Raw genomic sequence first — 21,986 nt, 5'->3', positions numbered from 1 at the left:
ACATGAGACCAAATTGCAACTGTCCCTCTGTCTGTGACATACCTGGGTTTATAGGGAAGCCTGTAAAGTGATTTCGAAATGGTTTCTTTGCTCTGCCATCTTCCCCATGGCAATGGGAAACACATCAGCTTTGCATCAAAGTAGAAATGCTAATCAGCAATCTTGGATCCTGACATCCTTTCATCTTATAAGCAAAGGAATAGTTTACATCACAGCTGTTTACAACTTGATATTTATACCTTTCTGGGGCCTTGGGAGACTTGGATCTCCTCATTGTGGACTTAGAAACAGCTGTCATCATCCCCAAATGCAAATACCTGGCACCTCCCTCTCAATAAGATAATGTGAGCTTAACAATTGAACCACCCAGTTTTACTGTCAGGCAGGCTCCAACACATGTCACATGACCCTGAAATTGAAAGATACAGTCCCAACCTGTAACACTCTTAGAAACTAAAAGATATAGTCCTAAAACTTAATAATCTCATAAACTCTGTAATTGTAACACTAGTCTTTCCACATAATTGAAGTCCCACATCCTTAATAACATTCTAGACAAAAAGAGTCTAAATTGCCCCACAATCCTGTTCTACAGGATATAAAGATTCAGCAAACACAGAGAGATGACTCAAATGTAATATTACTCCTGTCAAGTGTTGCCTTTTGATCATGGAAACATACAGGAGAAGGCCAGTCAGCCCATCATGCCTGTGCTGGCTTTTCGAAAATGCTATCCAATTAGTCCTCTGTTCTTTCCCCATAACTCTGCAACTTTTCCACCTTGAGGCATTTATCCAATTCCTTTTTGAAAGTTACTCCTGAATCTGCTTCCACTGCCCTATTGGGCAGCACATTGCCCATCATGACAAATGACCGTGACAAAAACAAGTCTGTATGTCACCTCTGGTTCATTTGCCAATCACTTTAAACCCTGCCACTGGAAACAGCTTCTCCATATTTACTCAGTCAAAACCCTTCATGTTTTCCACACCTCCACTCAAATCTTTTCTGAACAGCACAACTCTTCAGCCTCTCTACATAACTGAAGTCCCTCATCCCTGGCACTGTGCAGATAAAAACAGAAAGTGCTGGAAAAACTCAGCAGGTCTGGCAGCATTTGTGGAGAGAGAAACAGAGTTAACGTTTGGAGTCCCTATGACCCTTATTCACAGACGGGTCATATGGACTCAAAACGTTAACTGTTTCTCTCTCCACAGATGCTGCTAGACCTGTTGAGTCTTTCCAGCATTTTCTGGTTTTGTTTCAGATTTCCAGCATCGGCAGTATTGTGCTTTTATCACTATGCAAATAAATCTCTTCTGCACCCTCTCCAATGACTTGACATTCTTTTGAAGGTGTAGTGTCCAGAGTTGGGTACAGTACTCCAGCCGTGGTCTAACCCATAACTTATAAAGCATAACCTCGATTGTGTATCATGTTCTTCTATTTATAAAGCCCGGGTGCGTGTTAACAGCACGGCCCACTCCACATTGAAAGATTTGTGTAGGTAAACCTGCAGATCCTGTCATTCCCTTTAAAATTGTACCATGTAGAAGAGGAGGCAATTGCCTCAACGGGCACGGGAGGAGAAAGGGAATCAAACCAGCTGAAGTCATACTGCATTATCTGGGAAATCCGGCTGAAAGGCTGCGGGAAAACATGCAGAAGTGAGGGTGGAGTTTGCGATGCACCCCGCCCGAGCTGAGTGGCACGGCCAAAGCTGGCACAGCCAAAGCTGGCACAGGAGGAAGTCACAAGTGCAGCACAGGGGCTGTGCATCTCAGTGGAAACCTGCGAAAGAAAGGTTGGGTGGGGTGGGGGGAGCGACACTTGTTACAAATCTGCAAGCGAGGGGACGAATCTCTTACCCTGTTGGACAGCAGATAGCAATGAAACAGCGGCTAGCGAGACACAATCTTTCGCCATGACTCCCGGCAAACTGGGAATAGTGACAACAATAGGGGCGCCTCTGGGGAGACGGCAGCTCAGCTCCGCCCATGGAGGAGGTGGGTAGGGCCGGTCCTTCTCCACAAGTGGGGTGACCGTGAAAGGCAGCAGGATACCCTACCCTCCGCTTCCCGTGCCAGGAGGTGGGCTCCATGCTGAGGTTGTTCACCTCCGCTGCTTTCAACTGAAGTTGCTAAACCAACATAAATAAATTAAATACACTTCTACAGAAAATCTGTTGGTTAATTGCAACGCCCGTTTTTTAATGCAAACCTTTTGTTTCCCATTTCAAAATTATTTTTATTTTAGCCCCCAGAATGAAATAACATCCTTCTCCCAAGGATTCAATTTTTAAAAAAAAAAATCTTCTTAAAGTTGCCACTGGCTACATATTTTGAGAGGGGTAAAAAGGTAAGGGTCAGCAAAAAAGTTGGTGTTTTCATTGTTCTGCTCGGCTCTGATAAAGCTACGATTTGCTTTATAAAGTTCACAAATAACTGGCGGAATTCTGTGCCCACTTAATTGCTTGCTTAAATTTAAAAATGTAGATTTTTTTTCACCCTACAACCAACCCTAGTTGGAGATAATTTACAAGCCTGAACCACCTAAACATTGGTGCACGTTTAAACACTTTTTAAAAAAAACTCAGTATATTGACTGTCAAAAAAGCAGCTGGTAAACGAAAGCCTCAGTTCTGTAAAAATATATATGGTGTTCCACAGCAACACCTAGTGACTTACCGACAAACTGCACCACATGAAGTCAGCCAAAATCAAGGAAAACAATGCGTGCATTATATTTATCAAGTCTCTGAAACATCTCAAACCGCTTCTTATATGCTGCACATTATTTTTTTATTCATTCACGGGATGTGGGCTTCACTGGCTGAGCCAGCATTTTATTGCCCATCCCTAGTTGCCCATGAGGAGGTGAAGGTGAGCTGTCTTCTTGAACCGCTGCAGGCCATGTGGTGTACGTATACCCACAGTGCTGTTAGGGAGGGGGTTCCAGGATTTTGGCCCAGCGACAGTGAAGGAACGGCGATATATTTCCAAATCAGGATGGTGAATAACTCGGAGAGAAACTTCCAGGTGGTGGTGTTCCCATCTATCTCCTGCCCTTGTTCTTCTAGATGGTAGTGGTCGTGGGATTGGAAGGTGCTGTTTAAGGAGGCTTGGTGAACTGTTGCAAGAATTGTAGGGGGCCAAGCCAGAATGTAAAGTAAAAATTATGATTAAGAATCAATTCAATGTACACTCTCACCCACCCCCCCAACTTAGATTTGTCTAATGCCTTTTGCTTATTTTTCTCCTCAACTTTAGTTGTAGAAAAAACTTTCATACTTATGCCTGTCTGACCTTTTTTTGATTCACCCATTAATGCTGCAAAGAGCAAATGGAAGATGTGTTCTAAAACCTCTACCAATTAATAAACTTCAATTTATCCTAAATACAATGTCATTCATGTTTTAAGATACATGCATGTATCAATATTCAATGTTATTTTGTATCACACCATGTATCTGTAATTATTCCCCTTACTGCTGTTATAGTTAAGAATGAGTTTCTGTTTACTGTAGCGAGCCACATCTACAAGTGCTTTTCCTTTCTTTCTGAACAGCCATGGATGACACTGTGCTGAAATTTATGAAACAGATATGTTGGAAACTCGGTAATTGCAACATTCAGCAAAGCACACAGTATAACTTGAGAAGTACTGCGGATAGCTGAACATATTGACCAATAAGATTAGTGGCCAGCATGAGGGTCACCATGCAAATTTCTAATGCAGAGAGAAAATATAATGGGAGGGGGAGAGGATATCTGCCCTTTTCTATTTACACTAATTAAGTTGTACACTTCCTTATGCTGTTGTCCATACTTATTAGTCAAATGCTTCCACCATCCACAGTCTTTCTCATATACTAAATGGTGAATCTATTCTCAGTGTGTCACTATAGGTGACAATTGGTGATGAGTCATAGATATCACTTGGATCATACCCCAGATCACTGGATAATTACAGATGAGACCAGCTGGTCAACCTACCATCCCTCCAATGTAGCTTCCAATTTAAGAAAAATATTTCCCAGATTTTTTTGTCTCTGCTCCATCTGGAGGCTTCTTCCACATGCTCATCACTTTTCATGCGAAGAAGGATGTCCTAACATCTGCCTTAAAGTGCCCCTCCTTTTGTCGTTTGAGACTGTGTCCCAACAGCTTAATTTACAGTAATATTCCAGGTTAATTCATTTTCTACATCTTTAAATTTGTGTATACCTTCATAGGATCATCACGAAGGATTTGTGGTAGCATTCCCACTTCTGACCTTGGTTTGAACCCCAAGCAAGTGGAGACTGGACCTTTGATACTTGCATGGTTTGCTGGAGCCAATAAAACCCCTTGCTGTTTTGGACTAACATCCATATTAGCTGGTATACAACGCTTACATAGAATGAACGATCATGTCATGGCTGGTCAGACTGTTAAGCAGCCTGCGAATCCTTCCATTACTTCACACTATTCCCTCAGGGATGCATATGAAAATACGAAAACAACATAATCAACTAAGGCCATTTCATTTCCTCGCAATTGAAAGCCCAAGCACAAACAAGATTGGCATATTCACATCTAAGCTTAAATCTGTGAAATCTAAAATGCAGCAAAACAGGAAAAGATGCCCACTTAGTGACCCACAACAGAAGACTCTGCCCAGCAGTAATCTTTCTTGCTGTATTAAGGACTAACATGTATTTACTACAGTATAAAAGTGCAATTGAGCTGATCTGAACCAGGGCAAAAGTGGGGACAGTACAATTGACCTTAGTGCTAAGGAAAAGAATCAGCCAAGTTCCCCTCTCCTGATCACAATCCAATGATTCTTGCTGCAATGTGAGGATAAGACCACAAAGCAAATGATATACTCACACTCGAATAACCTGTTAATAATTAACCTCAATATGTGAAGAAGGAATAGGAAGTACCTGTGAAATTTTAAACAAAGAATAAACTTGTGTTTATATAGCACCTTAGGTCATCTCACTACACTCTTAAGTATGACACTCAGGCAAGATTATGTGCTCAAATCCTGAAGTGTGGTTTGAACCCAAAGCTTCTGACTGAGAAACAGGTGTGTTACTAACTAAGCCAAGCTTGTCGTTACTCAGCAGGTCTGGCAGCATCGGCGGAGAAGAAAAGAGTTGACGTTTCGAGTCCTCATGACCCTTCAGCAGAACTGAGTATAGTTAGGAGAGGGGTGAAATATAAGCTGGTTTAAGGTGGGGGATTGGGGGGGGGGGTGGGGGGGAGGAGAGAAGTTGAGGGGGGGTGTGGTTGTAGGGACAAGCAAGCAGTGATAGGAGCAGATAAACAAAAGATGTCACAGACAAAAGGAACAAAGAGGTGTTGAAGGTGGTGATATTATCTAAGAAAATGTGCTAATTAAGAATGGATGGCAGGACACTCAAGGTACAGCTCTATGGACAGACATGTGGGCAAGAGAGCAGGGTGGAGTGTAAAAATGGCAAGCGACAGGGAGGTTTGGGTCTTTCTTGCGGACAGACCGCAGGTGTTCTGCAAAGCGGTCCCCCAGTTTGCGTTTGGTCTCTCCAATGTAGAGGAGACCGCATTGGGAGCAACGAATGCAGTAGACCAAGTTAGGGGAAATGCAAGTGAAATGCTGCTTCACTTGAAAGGAGTGTTTGGGCCCTTGGACGGTGAGGAGAGAAGAAGTGAAGGGGCAGGTATAATGCCAAACGCAAACTGGGCGACCGCTTTGCAGAACACCTGCGGTCTGTCCGCAAGAAAGACCCAAACCTCCCTGTCGCTTGCCATTTTAACACTCCACCCTGCTCTCTTGCCCACATGTCTGTCCTTGGCTTGCTGCATTGTTCCAGTGAAGCCCAACGCAAACTGGAGGAACAGCACCTCATCTTCCGACTAGGCACTTTACAGTCTTCCGGGCTGAATATTGAATTCAACAACTTTAGATCTTAAACTCCCTCCCCCCATCCCCATCCTGTTTCTTTCCCCTCCCTTATGTTTTTTTCAATAATTTATATAGATTTTTCTTTTCCCACCTATTTCCATTATTTTTAAATCTACAACTGTAATACCTTATCAGTCTTTCCACCCCACCCCCACTAGAGCTGTACCTTGAGTGTCCTGCCATCCATTCTTAATTAGCACATTTTCTTAGATAATATCACCACCTTCAACACCCCTTTGTTCCTTTTGTCTGTGACATCTTTTGATTATCTGCTCCTATCACTGCTCGCTTGTCCCTACAACCACACCCCCCCTCAACTTCTCTCCCCCCACCCCCCCACCCCCCACCACCTTAAACCAGCTTATATTTCACCCCTCTCCTAACTATACTCAGTTCTGTTGAAGGGTCATGAGGACTCGAAACGTCAGCTCTTTTCTTCTCTGCCGATGCTGCCAGACCTGCTGAGTTTTTCCAGTTAATTCTGTTTTTGTTTTGGATTTCCAGCATCCGCAGTAGTTTTTTGTTTTTATCTCCAAACTTGTCATTGTTGAATTGTTGTTTTCAGATGAGGAAAGCAAATTCCACTTTCTTCTTTCTGCTCTTGGGAAAAATTTCCACATAAACACCTTTACTAATTCCAGTCTACACTCTGTCTGGCCTAACACCTGCAGTGATCTTAAAGCTTCCACCACTTTCATCTATAAGTTTTTTTCATCCTTTCATGGCAACAGAGCATCACTGGCAAGGCCAGTATTTGTTGTTCATTTCTAATTGCCCTCTAGAAGGTAGTGGTGAGCCACCTTCTTGAACTGCTGCAGTCTCTCTGGTGTAGGTACACACATGGTACTTTAAGGGAGGGAGTTCCAGGATTTTGACCTAATGACAGTAGAGAAATGGCGATATAGTTCCAAGTCATGATGATATATGACTTGGAGGGGAACTTTCAGATGGTGGTGGTGTTCCCATACATTTTCTGCTCTTGTTCTTCTAGGTGGTAGAGGTCATGGGTTTGGAAGATGCTGTTGAAGGAAGCTTGGCCAGTTGCTGCAATAAACCTTGTAGATGGTACACGCTGCTACCATTGTGCGTCATTGGTGGAGGGAGTGAATGATTAAGAAGTGGATGTAGTTCCAATCAAATGGACTGCTTTGCCTTGGGTGGTGTGGAGCTTCTTGAGTGTTTTTGGAGCTACTCTCATCCAGGCAAGTGGATAGTATTCCATCACATTCCTGACTTGTGCCTTGTAGATGACGGGCAGGCTTTGGGGAGTAGGGAGGTGAGTTACTCGCCACTGACTTCCCAGTCTCTGACCGGTTCTTGTAGCCACATTATTTATATGGCTAGTCTAGTTCAGTTTCTGATCAATGGTAACCCCCAGGATGTTGATTGTGGGGGATTCAGTGATAATGCCATTGAACATTAGGGGAGATGGTTAGATTCTATCACCAGAGATGGTCATTTCCTAGTACTTCTATGGCATGAATGTTACTTACCACTTCTCAGCCCAAGCCTGAAAGTTTTCCAGGTCTTGCTGTATGTGGATTTGGACAGTCTCTCCGCCATCTTTTAATGTTTTCATCCCTACTAGATTTCAGTTCCCTCCAGATTCACTGGTCATAAACTTCAATGTAGCTCCTCTGGCTGGTCACCATTGTGCTATATCAAAAAGAATTGACATTGCTGACCCTGTGTCTAATTTAAAATTGGTTTTGTGGCCATTGGCTCTGATATCCTTACACCAAAAGGCTTCCTTGGATGTTGCAACTTCACCCTAGAACAGCACTTTGTGATCCTCTGTGTCTTCTATTTCCTGGATACTGCTCGATCTGATTGGTCTCCCTTGAAATTTTTGAGTAGGCGACTTTCTGTTGTGGCAAATCGATTTTAAAATGGCCCCACCTTCTGCAGGAATGACGCTGTGTATGTATGGTGAGGCAGTCTTCCCGCTAATGGGGTATTTTGTCACGCAACAGGAGCCCTGGATAATGGTGGCGACCACCCTGTCTTTGTCCTAGATCTGCTTTTTAGTGGGTGCACTGGTACCTCTATTGCTCACAAACTGGACTGGGTCAGTGGCCTGACTCTACAAATGTTCTTCATCACCCCAGATTAAAAGTCAGTTCTGCTTCCGTAGCTCAGCCTAGTTAAATGAGCTGCCTTGTTAGCTCTTGTTATGTTAGTTCTGTTCTGTTAGTAACATTAGCTCTTCTCTGAACTGCAGAAAATCAGATAAGGCTTCACCGAGCACTCCCACCACATTGCGATCTCAGATGAGTTCCTCCTTTAGAGCCCCATACTTGCAACTATCAGTCAAATGATACAAGCCATTGATAAAAAAAAGTCAGTACTTTCTCCAGATTCCTGACAGCACCTGTTAAACCTCATCTGGTCTATAATAATGTTCCTCTTAAGACTGAAACATGAATCAAATGCCTTAATAACCTCTTCATAGGTTGCTGTGTCCTCATTAATGTCATCTGCGCTGCTGCCAATAGAATAGAGGAATGTGCTAAGCTGCTCTTTATCAGGCTTTTGTGCTAATCCACAAGCAGTCCTATACTTGTTGAATCTACAATGCCAGTTTTTCCAACGTGCTGCTTTGTAGGGGCTTTCCACATGGTTAAAGGAATTGGATAGAGGTAGGACTTTTTGCATGCTTGTCTGTTACTTTAATCGACTGTCTTGGCACTCTGTTGGTGCTCTTCTTTCCGATTCCTCACTGCAGTTGTTCCCTAATTGCTTTATTTTTGATGGCTTTCACTTCCTGCCACTGGCAGTTTCATCAGGGATCCTTACTGTTCGGTAAGTTTACCACAATCACCATGGAGTATTATCAGATATAGTCCCAGGGTGTATTTAACAGAGACCACTGGAAACAAGGCCTTCAGGAACTTCCAAATGTTTATTAACTATATACAACTACAGGGACAGATAAGCACAAAGCTCCTTCCAGAGGCAACTCTCTGAGTTCCATTGACATTTATCTGACATCACTGCTGATGCATATTAGCTATTAGTATAAGAGCTATTAACCCCTTATACTACACTGCTCAGGTAAGGGAAAGGTACCCACCCACTCAACTATTTCTAGATGATATTCACGGCAGCGAATAAAAATTTTCATGTTTACTTCTTGTATTTTTCTAAAACAACATCAGCAATGCAATCTATCCATTTGCATGAAATGTTAAAAACCCATGGAACCACATCCAGTTTCAGCCAGCACTTTCAAGAGAGGATGGAAAAAATTTTGGATGGGGCCGGGTGTGGAATTAAAGGTGCTGAATATTGTTGGGATATGGTTCAAGTAGCACCATCAATCCTCATCTGAATGATCAATCTTCCTGTGTAAACTAGGACCTTACGTGTTGGCAAGCCTAGTCTAGCGTGCACCACATACATTTTTTTTCTAAAGCCTGACCTCACGTGGTGATACTTCCATCCCTCCATAGATATTTAAGATTGATCTAATCCTTACAGCATATGCACCCTACCATCTTCCCATTACAGCATCTAGCTGTTTCTTAAATGAATCTTAACCAATCTTGAAAATCTGTCATGTTATTTGTGTTCTATATATGGAAGTATCCTTCCTGACATCTGTTCTAAATTAACCTAAAACAATACTTTCTTGACCTGTTGCCCTGGGTTACCTGAAAGTACTGTTTCAGATTTATTTTCTTAAACCTGCTAAGGAGCTTGTATACCTCTATAAGGTCTCCTCTGAGCCATGTCTTTCAGTGATTGAAGAGTTCAGTCTTATTAATTCATTTTTCATAGCTCTTCTGGGAAGGATTAGCCTTGTTGCTCTCCTTTGCACTGCTTTGAGGGCTTGTGTGGCCTTATGTCATCATAAAAAAAACTCCAAGGGTAGTATGACTGGGAGACCTTCCACCTTCCACACGACCTCTGAGAAATTTATCTCAGCTGACTTGGCAATATAACACAGCATTTTATTTTGCTTATGTTTTTCTCATCTCACTATTTAGACATGGCAGTGGTAATTTTAGCTTCTGTGGTTCAGAGAACAAGGCCTGATGGTGAATTGGTAGCCCATTTTACATCTTGCCCAATTATCTTTTCCATAATGACTTTGCTATTACCCATCTTTTGCTCCATGATTTCCCCAATCAAGGCTATAAACAAGGAGGGTGTCCCAGCAGCAACTCCTGGGACACACCTGTAAATATTATTCAACTTCACTTCCCAGCAAACAATTGAGGGTCCTGTTCAATGGACTAAGACCTGCATTTGCTTTATTAAGTAATGCAGTTTTAGCGATCTCCAATTGTAACTAATGATTATACTCCTTTTGACAAAATCGTTACCTTTATCTACCTGTGTGGTTGCAGTCAATTGTAATGATCATTGGGCTTCAGTTGTGTGGATCAAATTCATCAATTGCACCACTATTGCTTCAGCTTAGGAAAGATTTGACAGCTTGTTCCCAGCTCTGTCACAGAAAAAGAATGTCACAGCCCATAAAATTGTAGTCAGCTATTAAATGATCTATAACTGGCTATATTTAACAAAAAATATATATATATACTTTTTATTTTTCTACTTGTCTTCCCAGCACAGAATTGTGCGTGTCAGATAAGAGTCAGTCTCTGCTATCACTAAATAAAGGAAGGTCAAGATTCTGCCAATGCCATAAATGACTCCTAAGTCTTTAGCCCCATACTTCGAAGATTAGGTTGGGAACAATATCAGAATCTGACCTCTACAAAGTTTACCAACACACTAAGAAACACAGCATTTCAACTTTACAGCATGAGGTCTTAAAAAGTAGGAAGCAGCAGGATGTTACCAGCACTTTGTTTTGTCACTCCATGGGCAGAATTTTGCCCTTGACGGGCGGGCGGGCCCGACCGACTTGGCGGCAGGCAGGCAGCCGATCCCCGCTGCCGAAACAGGCCCCGCCGCCATTTTAAGTGGGTGGGCCAGCATGATGCCCTACGGGAAGCGCTATGCGCTTCCTGTGCGGGCGGGGGAGGCGTTCCCCAAATACGAGAGTGCGCTCTTTCGCATATGCGCACAGAAGAGCGCACATCTCCCTGAGGCTAAGTGCTGCCTCAGGGAGATCGCTGAAAGTTTTTGAAACTTTAAAAGTAGAAAAATAAAAAAATCATTAACATGTCCCCCTCATGTGACAATGTCACACGAGATGGGACATGTTAATAAATATCACAAAAACTTTATTAAAGTTTTTTAAAACCGACACGAAACATCATCCCGCCGGTGGATGAGGTTTCATGTTTTTTCAGAAGCCCGCTGGGGCTCCTGGCCTGCCCGCCAGCCTTAAGGTTGGAAGGGCAGGGCCTTTAATTGTTTTAACTACCCTGTCAATGACCTCAATTGGCCGTTGACAGGTCGGCAGGCGGACAGCTGATCGCGCTGTCCCCCTGCCTTCCTGAATATTTAAATGGGGCGGGATGACGTCGGGGGTTCCCGAAAATTCTGGCGTATGTATTTGTAATGATCGACAGTGCTGTTCAATGCATAGTATGAGTTGCTCTTAAATAAGGCTATATACAATTGTTATAGCATAATTGCACTACTACATTGAACTGTAATATATTTTAAACTACTTATCTATTGTCTGATTTCATTTGTAGTATCCTTTAGTTGTAATTTTGCTTAGCTGAGCACAGCCAAGTACAGTGGAACATAGCAGAGCATTAATATACTCCTAAATATGATATCCTGGTCGATCCTAAGATCAATATTTGCCCTCACATCTGTTCAATCGGTTCTACCTCTGCAACGTTGCCTGCCTCAGCCCCAACTCCCTTTCTGCAACCAAAACCCTAGTCCGTACTTTCATCATCTAAACTTTTAACTTCTCCATAACCTTTTTCTCACTAGTCTCCCAACATCAACTCTCTGAAGTCTTGCACTTCAACAACCCGTCCTCTCTTCAGTGTTTGTGCTCTTGTACGTCAGTTCCAAAATTTCCTCCTTGATTCCAAATCTCGCCATGGCTTCACCTCACTCTACCTTTTGTTATCAGCTTTATGTCCCTGTATTCACTTTTCAACATTGGAATTCTCCTCGCTCCCACTGATCCACTGCTATTTATTCATCCCTACACTTTGTCCTTTGGAACTCTCTACTCAGCTTATTCCATCAGATTATCTCTCTCTCTGTTTTTAAATCCTTTTCAAAACTATTTTCTTCAACCTTCTGTTTCTTGTTACGAACCACACAGAGACTGATAAATTTATCTTATGACTGACTGAAAGGACCATGCAACTAGATTTCAAGATTTTAGATCTTTACTGTAATAAATAAACTAAAGCAACATCGTCTAAATGTTATTCAGTAATCACCCCCCATTTCACTTTTAAAACAGCCATACTTCCCCTTCCACGATTATACTTTACTCTATCCCTTAAGTGGACACTTCATCCTCCATCAACTGCCTAAAGCTGTTCTCAGCTCCTGATGGTTTGCTTCCTTTTTCCTCTCCCAGCCAATCTAACCTTCAAACTGGCTTTCATGACGAGGGGGTTAATCTGGAGATTCATCCCTCTAGCCAACGCTAAGCAAATCTTCCAGCCCTGTTTAAATATTCACAAACTCGGTCTCTTCAATCTGAGAGTGAGCTTCCACCAGCATTCTGCATGGTGAATACTCTCTCTCACCCTCTCACTCTCATTGACTCATTGTTTCTGTCATATTCAGTGGTCTCTTAGGAAAACCTGTAACCCAATCCTACAATGATTTCCTATGGACTATTCTTTACTAAAGCTCATCCTGTGGTAACATAAATCACATGGGCCTTGTTTGCAAGTAGAATGCTAATTAGCTATCCTAAAGATCCCCAACTTCATTCTATCCTGAAATTGAATAGACAGTTTAAAGTATAACCATTTATAAAATCTGACATTCCTAACAGCTCCCTGTGAGTCTTGGAGACTAACAGCCAATCCACCATCAGCACGGCTGTTCTGGTCATTGTCTACAGGCATGAACAACTTGCACTTCCCAGTAGAGCAACCTGGGGCGGCCCTTTAAGCTTTAACAGCCAAGCACCCAAGCTTGTTCTTGAGCAGAATTCTGAACAGGTCTCATGACCCCCTTCATTCCACCATTTTACATCATATTTGTAACATTCTGATCTGAGGATCTCCATTCTTATCCAACTTGTTTTGTATCTTTGATACTCTTTTCCTCCTTTATTGGAAGATATTCTGAGATGTCTTCCTACATGTAAGGTGTGCATTATAAATGCAAGTACTGGTTACCATTGCTGTAAAACAGTGAACAGTCAATTGTAATGATCCAATTCAAAATCAATCACTGTAACCCAAGTTTGCAATAACTAATCAAATGATTTATTTATGCTTCTTCATGACATGAGGTGAACATTTTTCAAACAAAAATAATTCTCCCCAAAAATTTTAGAAACAATATTGTAGAATTTTTTAAAAAAGTCAGAGATGTTATTTATACTGAAAGATCTCTGGTGTTGTCTTGCTGAGTTAAAGAGAATGCTGTTTTATAACAGTAGATCCATTATGCGATGGGATGCACTATTATCAGGACTGCTGATTTACAGTAAGTAAGTCAAACCCTTTATTACATGGGATTTTGTCAGTGTTTAAGATTGAATTCTGTAACTGTGACTATAAATTGTCAAGTAGTAAATGTATGTGAAGATGTTACACAGCCTAGTATGAATTTCAATTTCTAAAATGTTGTTACCTTTTTGTAAAATTGATATTGATTGTGGCATAACGCCGTTCCATTATTTAAGAAAGGCTGGAGAGAGAAATTAGGAAATTATAGGCCTATAACTCTAATGTCAGTCGTGGTTAAGTTACTGGAATCTGTCATTCAGGCCAGAGTGATCTTTGGACAAATAGGAGCTGAAAAGGGAGCCAGCATGGATTTGTAAAGAATAAGTCGTGTCTAACAAGGTTAATTGAATTTTCTGAGGAAGTAACAATGTGTTTGGTACAGGAGGTGCCAATGGATGTTATTTATGTGGAGTTCCAGAAGACATTCAACAAGGTTTTACATAGGGGACTGTTAACAAAAATGAGGGCATTAAATTGGAAGCAAACTATTGGTTTGGATAGGGAATTGGTTAAAAGGTAAGTGACAGAGAGTAGGGAAAATAGATATGCACTCAAGTTGGCAGAATGTGACTAATGGTGCCCCCTTGCGATTTCTATTGGACTGCTAGCTTTTCACCTATATTTATCAATGATGTGGAGGAAGGAATACAGAGCCGTGAATTGGAATTTACTGACCACACTAAGTAGAGAAGTAAATAGCGGAGATGGGAACAGAAAGTTGCAAAGGGACATTGGTAGATTAAGTAAGTGGGCAAAACTGTGGCAGATGGAGTTCAACTTGGGAAAGTGTGAGGTCGTCCACTTTGGATGAATCAGAGTATTTTCTAAATGGTGAGAAGCTAGCTGCTGTGACTTAGCAAAGAGATTTAGGTGCCCAAGTAGCGAAATAACTAAAAGTAAGGGCACAGGTTACAAAAACTCATTCAAAATTTTAATGGATTTTGGCCTTTATCTCAAACAGACTGGAAAACAGGGCTGTACTGAGCTCTGATTAAATCTCATTTGGGGTACTCGATTCATGATGGATATAATGGCCTTGGACTGGGTGAAGCGCAGATTCACCAGAATGATACTGGGATTAAAAGAGTTAAGTTATGTGCTCAGCTTGTATTCCCTTGAATATAGATAAAATAGGAGGTGATGGAATTGATAGGGTTGACCTTTTGAATGGGAAGTCCAGAATAAGAGGGCTTAAACTTTAAGTTAAAATTAGGCCTTTCAGGGATAATGTAAGAAAGCATTCCTTCAAATAAAGGGTACTGAAAATCTCAAATTCTCTTTCACCAAAACGCTGTTGTTGCTGGGACTCAATTAAAAACGTAAAAACTGAGATTGATAGATCTTTGTTGGGCAAGGGTATTAATGGTTAAGGAACCAAAGTGAGTAGCTGGAGTTTAGATAGAGATCAGTCATAATCTAATTGAATGATGGAACAGGCTCAAGGGGCTGAACATTGTGAAGGAAATACATGGGGGAGAATTTTCTCCCCGTTGAGGGGGTTGTGCGGGGGTGGGCACGGGCGGGTGCAGAGCCTATCTGCGCCCCCGATCGGCTGGGCGCTGCTATTTTATGTGGGCAGGCCAATTAAGGTCCGCCCAGCGCTGTGTGCTCCCTGTGCGGGTGGGGGTGGGGTTCCCTGAGTTGGAAGTGCGCTCTTTTGGGCATGCGCGCTAAAGAGGGCAGAAATCTGTTGGATAGTGAATATCTGTTAAGATTGTTTTAAGTTTAAACAGTCTAATAAAGTGTGGTAAAAATTTTTATGACATGTTACCTCATGTGAAACTGTCACATGAGCTGGGACATGTGCATTAGTTTTAGTAAAAATTTTTCTGAAAATTTTAAATCATTCATGAAATCTCATCCCGCCCTTGGAAGAGGTTCCATGAAAAATGCAAAGGCCGCCTGGGTTCTTCGCCTGCTCGCCAACCTTAAGCTTGGATGGGCAGCTTTAATTGCTTTTTAACAGGCCTTAATAGGACTTTGACAGTTCGGCGGGCGGGCAGCTGACCTGGCTACGCGCACGGCAAACTGAAAATCTAAATGACGCGCGGTGACGTTGGGACGCACGCCCGACGTCACCCCGCGTCATTTTACGCCTTGACAAGCAGACCCTGTCCCCGCTCGCCAAGCCGAAGATTCTGCCCATGAATAAATAGGTAGAATTCATATATATTTAAGGCATTATACTTTAGAATTATTGAGAAAGTAGTCACAGATTCATAGATAGCCATTTTTACCCAGAAGCCCTCAAACATATACATGGGTAGCACTAGCCTTGCAGCTCTGCTTTGAACTGGAAACAGACATTACCTCATCCGTACCATCCACTAGGTATCTCTGGGCCTCTTTCGTTTTTTGGAAATAGAGAAAAGCTTAATTGCCTTATTCACTAGCAAAGGAAATTTAGGGAAGATTAATGATGGCACAGCCTGGCACCATTCCCATTATGTATTAAGAAGACATCCCTAAAACTTAGCTCAGTGAATCAGAATTGAATATGTTCACACACCCAATACAAAAATAAACATTATAGGGATGCAGCTCTATCCAAGCTGGAGAACAAAAAACGTTAAAAAAATCTCTATTTCTCTATTAAAAGTTTAAAATCACTTTATGAAGAAATAGAAGCAATTGGAAGAAATCAGTAAGGATATTGGAACATATTACATGTTGTACATGTTGACCAGATATCGGTTCAAAGCGTTGATATAATAAAACCATTTTAGCAATTAAATAATAGTGAATTTTAAGGGCTAATCAAAAAGGAGGAGTTTAATCAAGGAGGCAGCACCCATAACTGCCAAAGACGATGTAACCTGGTTTTAGAAGGGTATAAATGTTCAAGTCTCCCTTCAGAAAATTAGAGATATTGCAGAAGGGTATTGAGAAGCCTCCATTATTTCTCCAGTGGTCGAGGGGTTGGATATCTTAAAGCGGACAGCTTTTGTGTCCAACTACCCAACAACTTAACCACTCAGGAATTTAAGGTATCACATTACTTTGAATATTTGTTGGATATCCACAACTAATTTTAAATGTAGCATTGTATTTTAAAGTCTTTTTCAATGGATACTCTATTGGAACTAAGGCTATGTTTTTTTAACTTTTTATAGTCATTAACGTTGTGATGTACTTATTAACTTTAAAATGTATTGCATGTTAAATAGTTCTTTGATAAATTTGTAAATAAGCTAGTAAAGTTAAATGCCTCTTGTAGTCTTCTGAATGCAGTTTAAGAACCCACCTCACTTCTATTTTCTGAAAGTGGGAAGATACAATTTTTTTGAAGAGAGACTCCAGATCCTTATAATATCCAGGTAATTATAACTTGACCAACAAATTATTTAACTGGCTATCTGGAAGAAGGTACTATCTCTTCATAGTCATCTTCCTTGGGGGAGACATCGTTCACTTTCTCAGACCCAAAAGTGTCTGGGAGGTGGCTGCATTGAACTCAAGTGAGAGTGATTGTTAAGGGAGTGCTCCCGATCTACGGTAGTCCCCACTGGGGCTAGAGTTATAATCCACTTCAGCATCACCTTTAGCATCTGTGCCAATGCAGAAGCAGCCTTAATTTATCACATCTTGGACACACAGCCTCATGCCTTTGTGGTTGCTAGGTCAAAATCCTAGAACTTCCATTTGCAACAGCATTGTGGGAGCATCTTATTTACAAGAACTGCAGCGGTTCAGGGAGGTCCACCTCCACCTTCTGGAGGGAAACGGTAGATGGACATTAAATTCTGGCCTTGCCAGTGATACCTATATGGCAGGAATGATATATTAAAGCAAATCTTCCCAGTCCCCCTCTCTAATGAGGTTAAATCAAACCGTATGAATAGGTCACACTGGACAGGCCATTTTGGATCAAAATCACATGGTTCTACTGCTTCAGTAGAAAATTGCATTCAATTCTTGAAGATGCTGATCTCCATGGAGGGTCAATTAATTGGTTTTGTGCTGTTCAGTCTGGTGAAGCTCTGTTGCATTGTGCTGAAGAGACTGGCGACAGCAGCATTATCTCAGTCAGCATCAGCAGACTTGAATAATCAGTGCAGCATGACTCTTTGATAAACAACCATCCCCATAAATCTAGAAGGGAGACTTGTTTTTCTTTAGGTTGTCAGCCACAAATGTTTTCAGCATTTTTCAGCGCACTCTTAAACCAGTAAACTCCAAAGCTGTTAGGAAACCAGCATAATTGCAGAGTCAAAAGGCAACTTAAGGGAAAAAAAAACATTTCAATGCTGCAACAGTGAGAGAGCTATCTGAGAAAAGGTGGGAACACTCAAGAGATTAAATTGTCTTAAAATGGAGATGAGCGCAAGATAGTGCATAATGTGCCAAATTTTGCTCTTGCAGGGCATTTAATGGTGTCTGACGTTAGTTAAACTTGACCTAGCATCTAAGTTTATGACATTTTCGCATGGCAAGTTGTTGCAAGTGTAAGCTGATACTGTCACAACAAGAGGAAACCAGTCACCTGGAGCCTAAGTGAACAAAGCAAGTACTGTGGATCTCCTTTTCTGCAAGTCACACCTACAATTTTGCTGCTGACACAAAGATAAATGGCAAGCATAGTTTTACAAGGAGATATTGATAAATTAAGTGGATGGGAAGAACTGTGGCAAATAGATTTCAATGTAGGCAAATTTGAGATCATTTACTTGGGATCCAAAAAGGATGGAATAAAGTACTTTTAAATGCTGAAAAGGTAGGAAAAAAATGATGATCCAAGAAGACCTGGGAGTTCGGGATCATTAAATTGTCATGAACAAGTACAGAAAATAGTCAAAAATGCTAATTTCCCTAGCATACAAACACATAATACAACTGTCTGAAATTCCTTGCTCCATTATTTTAACATTGGAATTAACTCATTCAAATGGGCTATGTGTCCGCTAGAACAGCAGAGATTTCAGAAATTTCAGATATTTGTATTAAGAATTTATATTGCCTCATGGCATGTTTCAGTGACCTTCATTCTGTTGCTTACCTTATACTTGTCTTCCTTCCTAAGGCTCAGATATTGCTGTAAAATATATGTAAGAACACAATTTGGGGACTCAATTATCCGCTAGCTTCTGCCTCCATGATGACAGATAATGGAGGTCCCATTGTACATTTTGTTAGTTTTCACTTTCTTTTTCTTTGACAGCCACCTCTCTCAAAAGGCCATCATTGACAAAGAGATTCAACACCAGGTCAGGTATGCCAGCTCAGCCTTCTACCAACTATGGAAGCCAGTGTTTGACAACAAAGATCTCCGCAAGTCAACAAAAGTCCTGGTGTACAGAACAGTTGTCATCGCCATATCTCTATACTGAAATCTAGGCTGTAACAGTGCTAGAGAAATTCCAACAGCAATGCCTCCACCGGATTCAATGGGAGGGCCATTGAACAAATGCTAGTGTCCTTGTTGAAGCCAGCTCTACAAGCATTCAGGCTAAAACTCTTGCAAAATCAGCTTCAATGGACTGGACATTGTAGCTGGATGGTCAAAAACCGTCTTCCTCGGTACTGTTTTCTCAACTCTCAAATGGTCAACATGCCAGGGGAGGACAAACAAAACTCTTCAAAAACTCTCTGAAGCTCTCCTTGAAGCACAACAGCATTGACATTAAGGACTGGGAGGTGCTTGCCACCAATCGTTCAGAAAGGTGACAACATGTCCATCAAACTTCATCATGCTTTGAGACATAACGTCTTAATGATGAAGCAGAGTGGCTACAGAGAAAGAAAGAAAAGGAATCAAATCCGGCACTCTGGATCCCACTACCTCGTGGGATGTCCTGTTCCATGTGCCCAGAGATCTGTGGTTTGAGAATCGACCTGTTCAGTCACATGAAGACCCATGGCAGAAACTCTCGACCCTGTGTAGACATCATCCTCAAATTGAGGGAAAGCCAACAATGAGTTTTACTCATTCTAAAAGCCTATTTCTGGGCAGATTAATCTGCTTTGGAGCATCATGTGATTAAAATTTTAACATTAACTTTGGTATTTTGACTATATTGATGAAGCCTGTCAGCAGGTGCTATATTTTTCTGCGTTACCGGGTATGAGGTGAGATGAGTACTGAAGTATCAGCATAAACTGGCCCAGAGTGTGTTCAACAAAGACCACTGGAATCAAAGCATTCAGGAACTTCCAAACATTTATTAACTATGTACAACTATGTATAGGGATAGATAAGCATGAGGCTCTTTCCAGAAGCATCTCTCTCTCAGTTCCAGTGACACGTGATCTGACATCACTGATGATGTACATTAGCTATTAGCATAATAGCTATTAACCCTTTATACTACAAGTACCACGTGAAGATCTGTTTGCCACTCCTACTTGTACAGTTAGGGCAGAATTTTCCTGTTGGCATGTGGGAGGCGTGTAAAATCATGCACAGTGACATTGGGCGCGCCATCACAACGTTTCGTTGGGCGGGCACGCGATGATATCTGCTGCACGCCCGCCATTAATTAACGGGCCACTTAAGGCCCTTGACTCACCAATCGACACCAATTTTTCAGTACCTGTGCAATCTTCGGGTTGGCGCATGGGCACAACAGGCAGGCGGGTAGGACACATTTGTGTAAACCTCATCCACGGGCGGGATAAGAGGGCTCATTGGGGTCGTGAGTGTGCTCTCTCAGGTATTGATTTTTCAAAGTTATTGAAACTTGCCTGTGTGATCTGCAATACTTCAAAACGTATACCAGCTGCTTTGTCTGGACTCTTAACCTTCAGGTCAGCACTCCGCAGTGAGGAATATTTTTTGGGCCTACAGGTTTCAAGAAGCCTTCCCTGGGAATGGGAGCTGAACTGCCCACTAGAGGCACCTCCTCTGAGAAGAAGGGGGAGGAGGCCAGGAGTGCACATTCAGCCTTCAGAGGAGCTATCTTTGGGAGTACAGGCGCAGGCACAAGGGGCGCAGGGCCAAGAGGTAGACCAAGGCAGAAGGGGCTGCAGAAGATGCCACTATCCTGCTGCCAGTGTATACAGGCGGCAAAGCAGCTACCTCAATGTGTCTGAGGTGCAGTGCCGAAGCAGGCTCCGTCTCTCAAGGGAGACAGTCAACTACATCTGTCAGATGATTGGGCCTGAGATCTCCAGTAACTGTGTGTGTGGACATCCCATGCCAGTGGCTCTAAAGGTCATTGAGCTGCCCTCAACTTCTAGCCTCTGGCTCCTTCCACGGCTCGGTGGGTGATCTTTGCCGTGTCTCCCAATCAGCTGTACACACTTGTGTCAAGCAGGTTACTGACACTCTGTTTAGGCGTACATTGACCTTCATCCACCTCTGTTGGGACCAGACAAGCCAGACACAGTGAGCCGGAGGCTTCGCGGCCATTGCTGGCTTCCCCCACATCCAGGGTGCAATAGACTGCACACAAGTGGCCATCAAGGCATCAGCAGGTGAGCCCAGTGCCTTCATCTACAGGAAGGGCTTCTACACCATGAATGTGCAGATAGTGTGTGATCACAGGATGCAGATTCTACAAGTCTGTGCAAGGTACCCAGGCAGCTCCCACGACGCCTACATCCTCAGACACTCCCAGGTGCCAGGGCTCTTCAGTGCTCCAGCCCGGCTTGATGGCTGGCTGCTGGATGACAAGGGCTATCCCCTCAGAAGGTGGCTCATGACGCCTCTCCGCCATCGAAGAACAGAAGCTGAACAACAGTACAATAGGAGCCACGCCCCCACAAGGGCTGTAGTTGAGAGAACCATTGGTCTTCTCAAGATGTGCTTCCGATGCCTGGACCGCTCAGGGGGCGCACTCCAGTACCCCCCAGATTCAGTCTCGGTGATAGTGGTTGCATGCTGTGCTCTCCACAATCTTGCTCTGGAAAGGGGGGATGCAGTGGACGATGAAGACGCCGACGCAGTGGCTGCGGCTGCACACGATGAGTCCAGCAGTGAGTCCCAGGATGAGCACGCACAGGGAAATGCTGATGGGGTAGACGCTGACCCAGGCATACTGCAGGGAGGCAGGGGCACCCAGGAGGCTTTAATCCAATGAACCTTCAGCTAGCACACCACAGATGTACCTCCAGGACAAGCCTGGGCTGTAGGCTCCGTGCTCGATACCTAAGTGCCAAATCTTCCAGGTTAGCAACAGTAACTAAGGGCTTTGTTAATAAAGCTGAATGTCCCACAAAGCACTCATAACATTTTTGGACACCATGCCGAGGCAGAAGAAAAGAGGCACCTTCAGCCATGGTCACATATCTGAATTTAATATCACAGGCAAAGAAACTTAAGCCAAAAAAATGGCAAGGGTGGTCCAATTCAAAGCAGATCATAAAGACCTCATCTCGGGCCAACACAAAAGCACCAGTGATAAACCCGTGGTGTGCCTAAGGTGCCTTATGTTTACGTTTCCAGGTGCTACATCTTGGTGCTGCCCCATCGCTTGGAGTGGCATCTGAGACAGCCTGCTGACTCTATTGTCCTGTTGGCCTTGATGA

At 42.7% G+C, this 21,986-nt stretch overlaps 1 protein-coding gene across 2 annotated transcripts in view; it reads right to left on the bottom strand.

Moving 5' to 3' along the window:
• Positions 1–2,004, bottom strand: part of mgst2 (microsomal glutathione S-transferase 2) — a 43,091-nt gene extending 41,087 nt beyond the window's left edge. Inside the window, exon 1 of one of the 2 annotated variants that reach the window (XM_078538897.1) lies at positions 1,869–2,004. In XM_078538897.1, the coding sequence (XP_078395023.1) occupies positions 1,869–1,926 (58 nt within the window). In that variant the 5' untranslated portion in view covers positions 1,927–2,004. The remainder of the gene's footprint in view (positions 1–1,868) is intronic. The other variant, XM_078538907.1, reaches the window with a different exon arrangement.
• Between the last annotated feature and the right edge of the window lie 19,982 nt (positions 2,005–21,986).

Source organism: Cetorhinus maximus, chromosome 1, assembly GCF_964194155.1.
Source record: "Cetorhinus maximus chromosome 1, sCetMax3.hap1.1, whole genome shotgun sequence".
In the NCBI taxonomy this organism is placed as follows: domain Eukaryota; kingdom Metazoa; phylum Chordata; class Chondrichthyes; order Lamniformes; family Cetorhinidae; genus Cetorhinus; species Cetorhinus maximus.
Note: the sequence above shows the minus strand (reverse complement) of the source record. Positions and strands in the feature narration are given on the sequence as shown.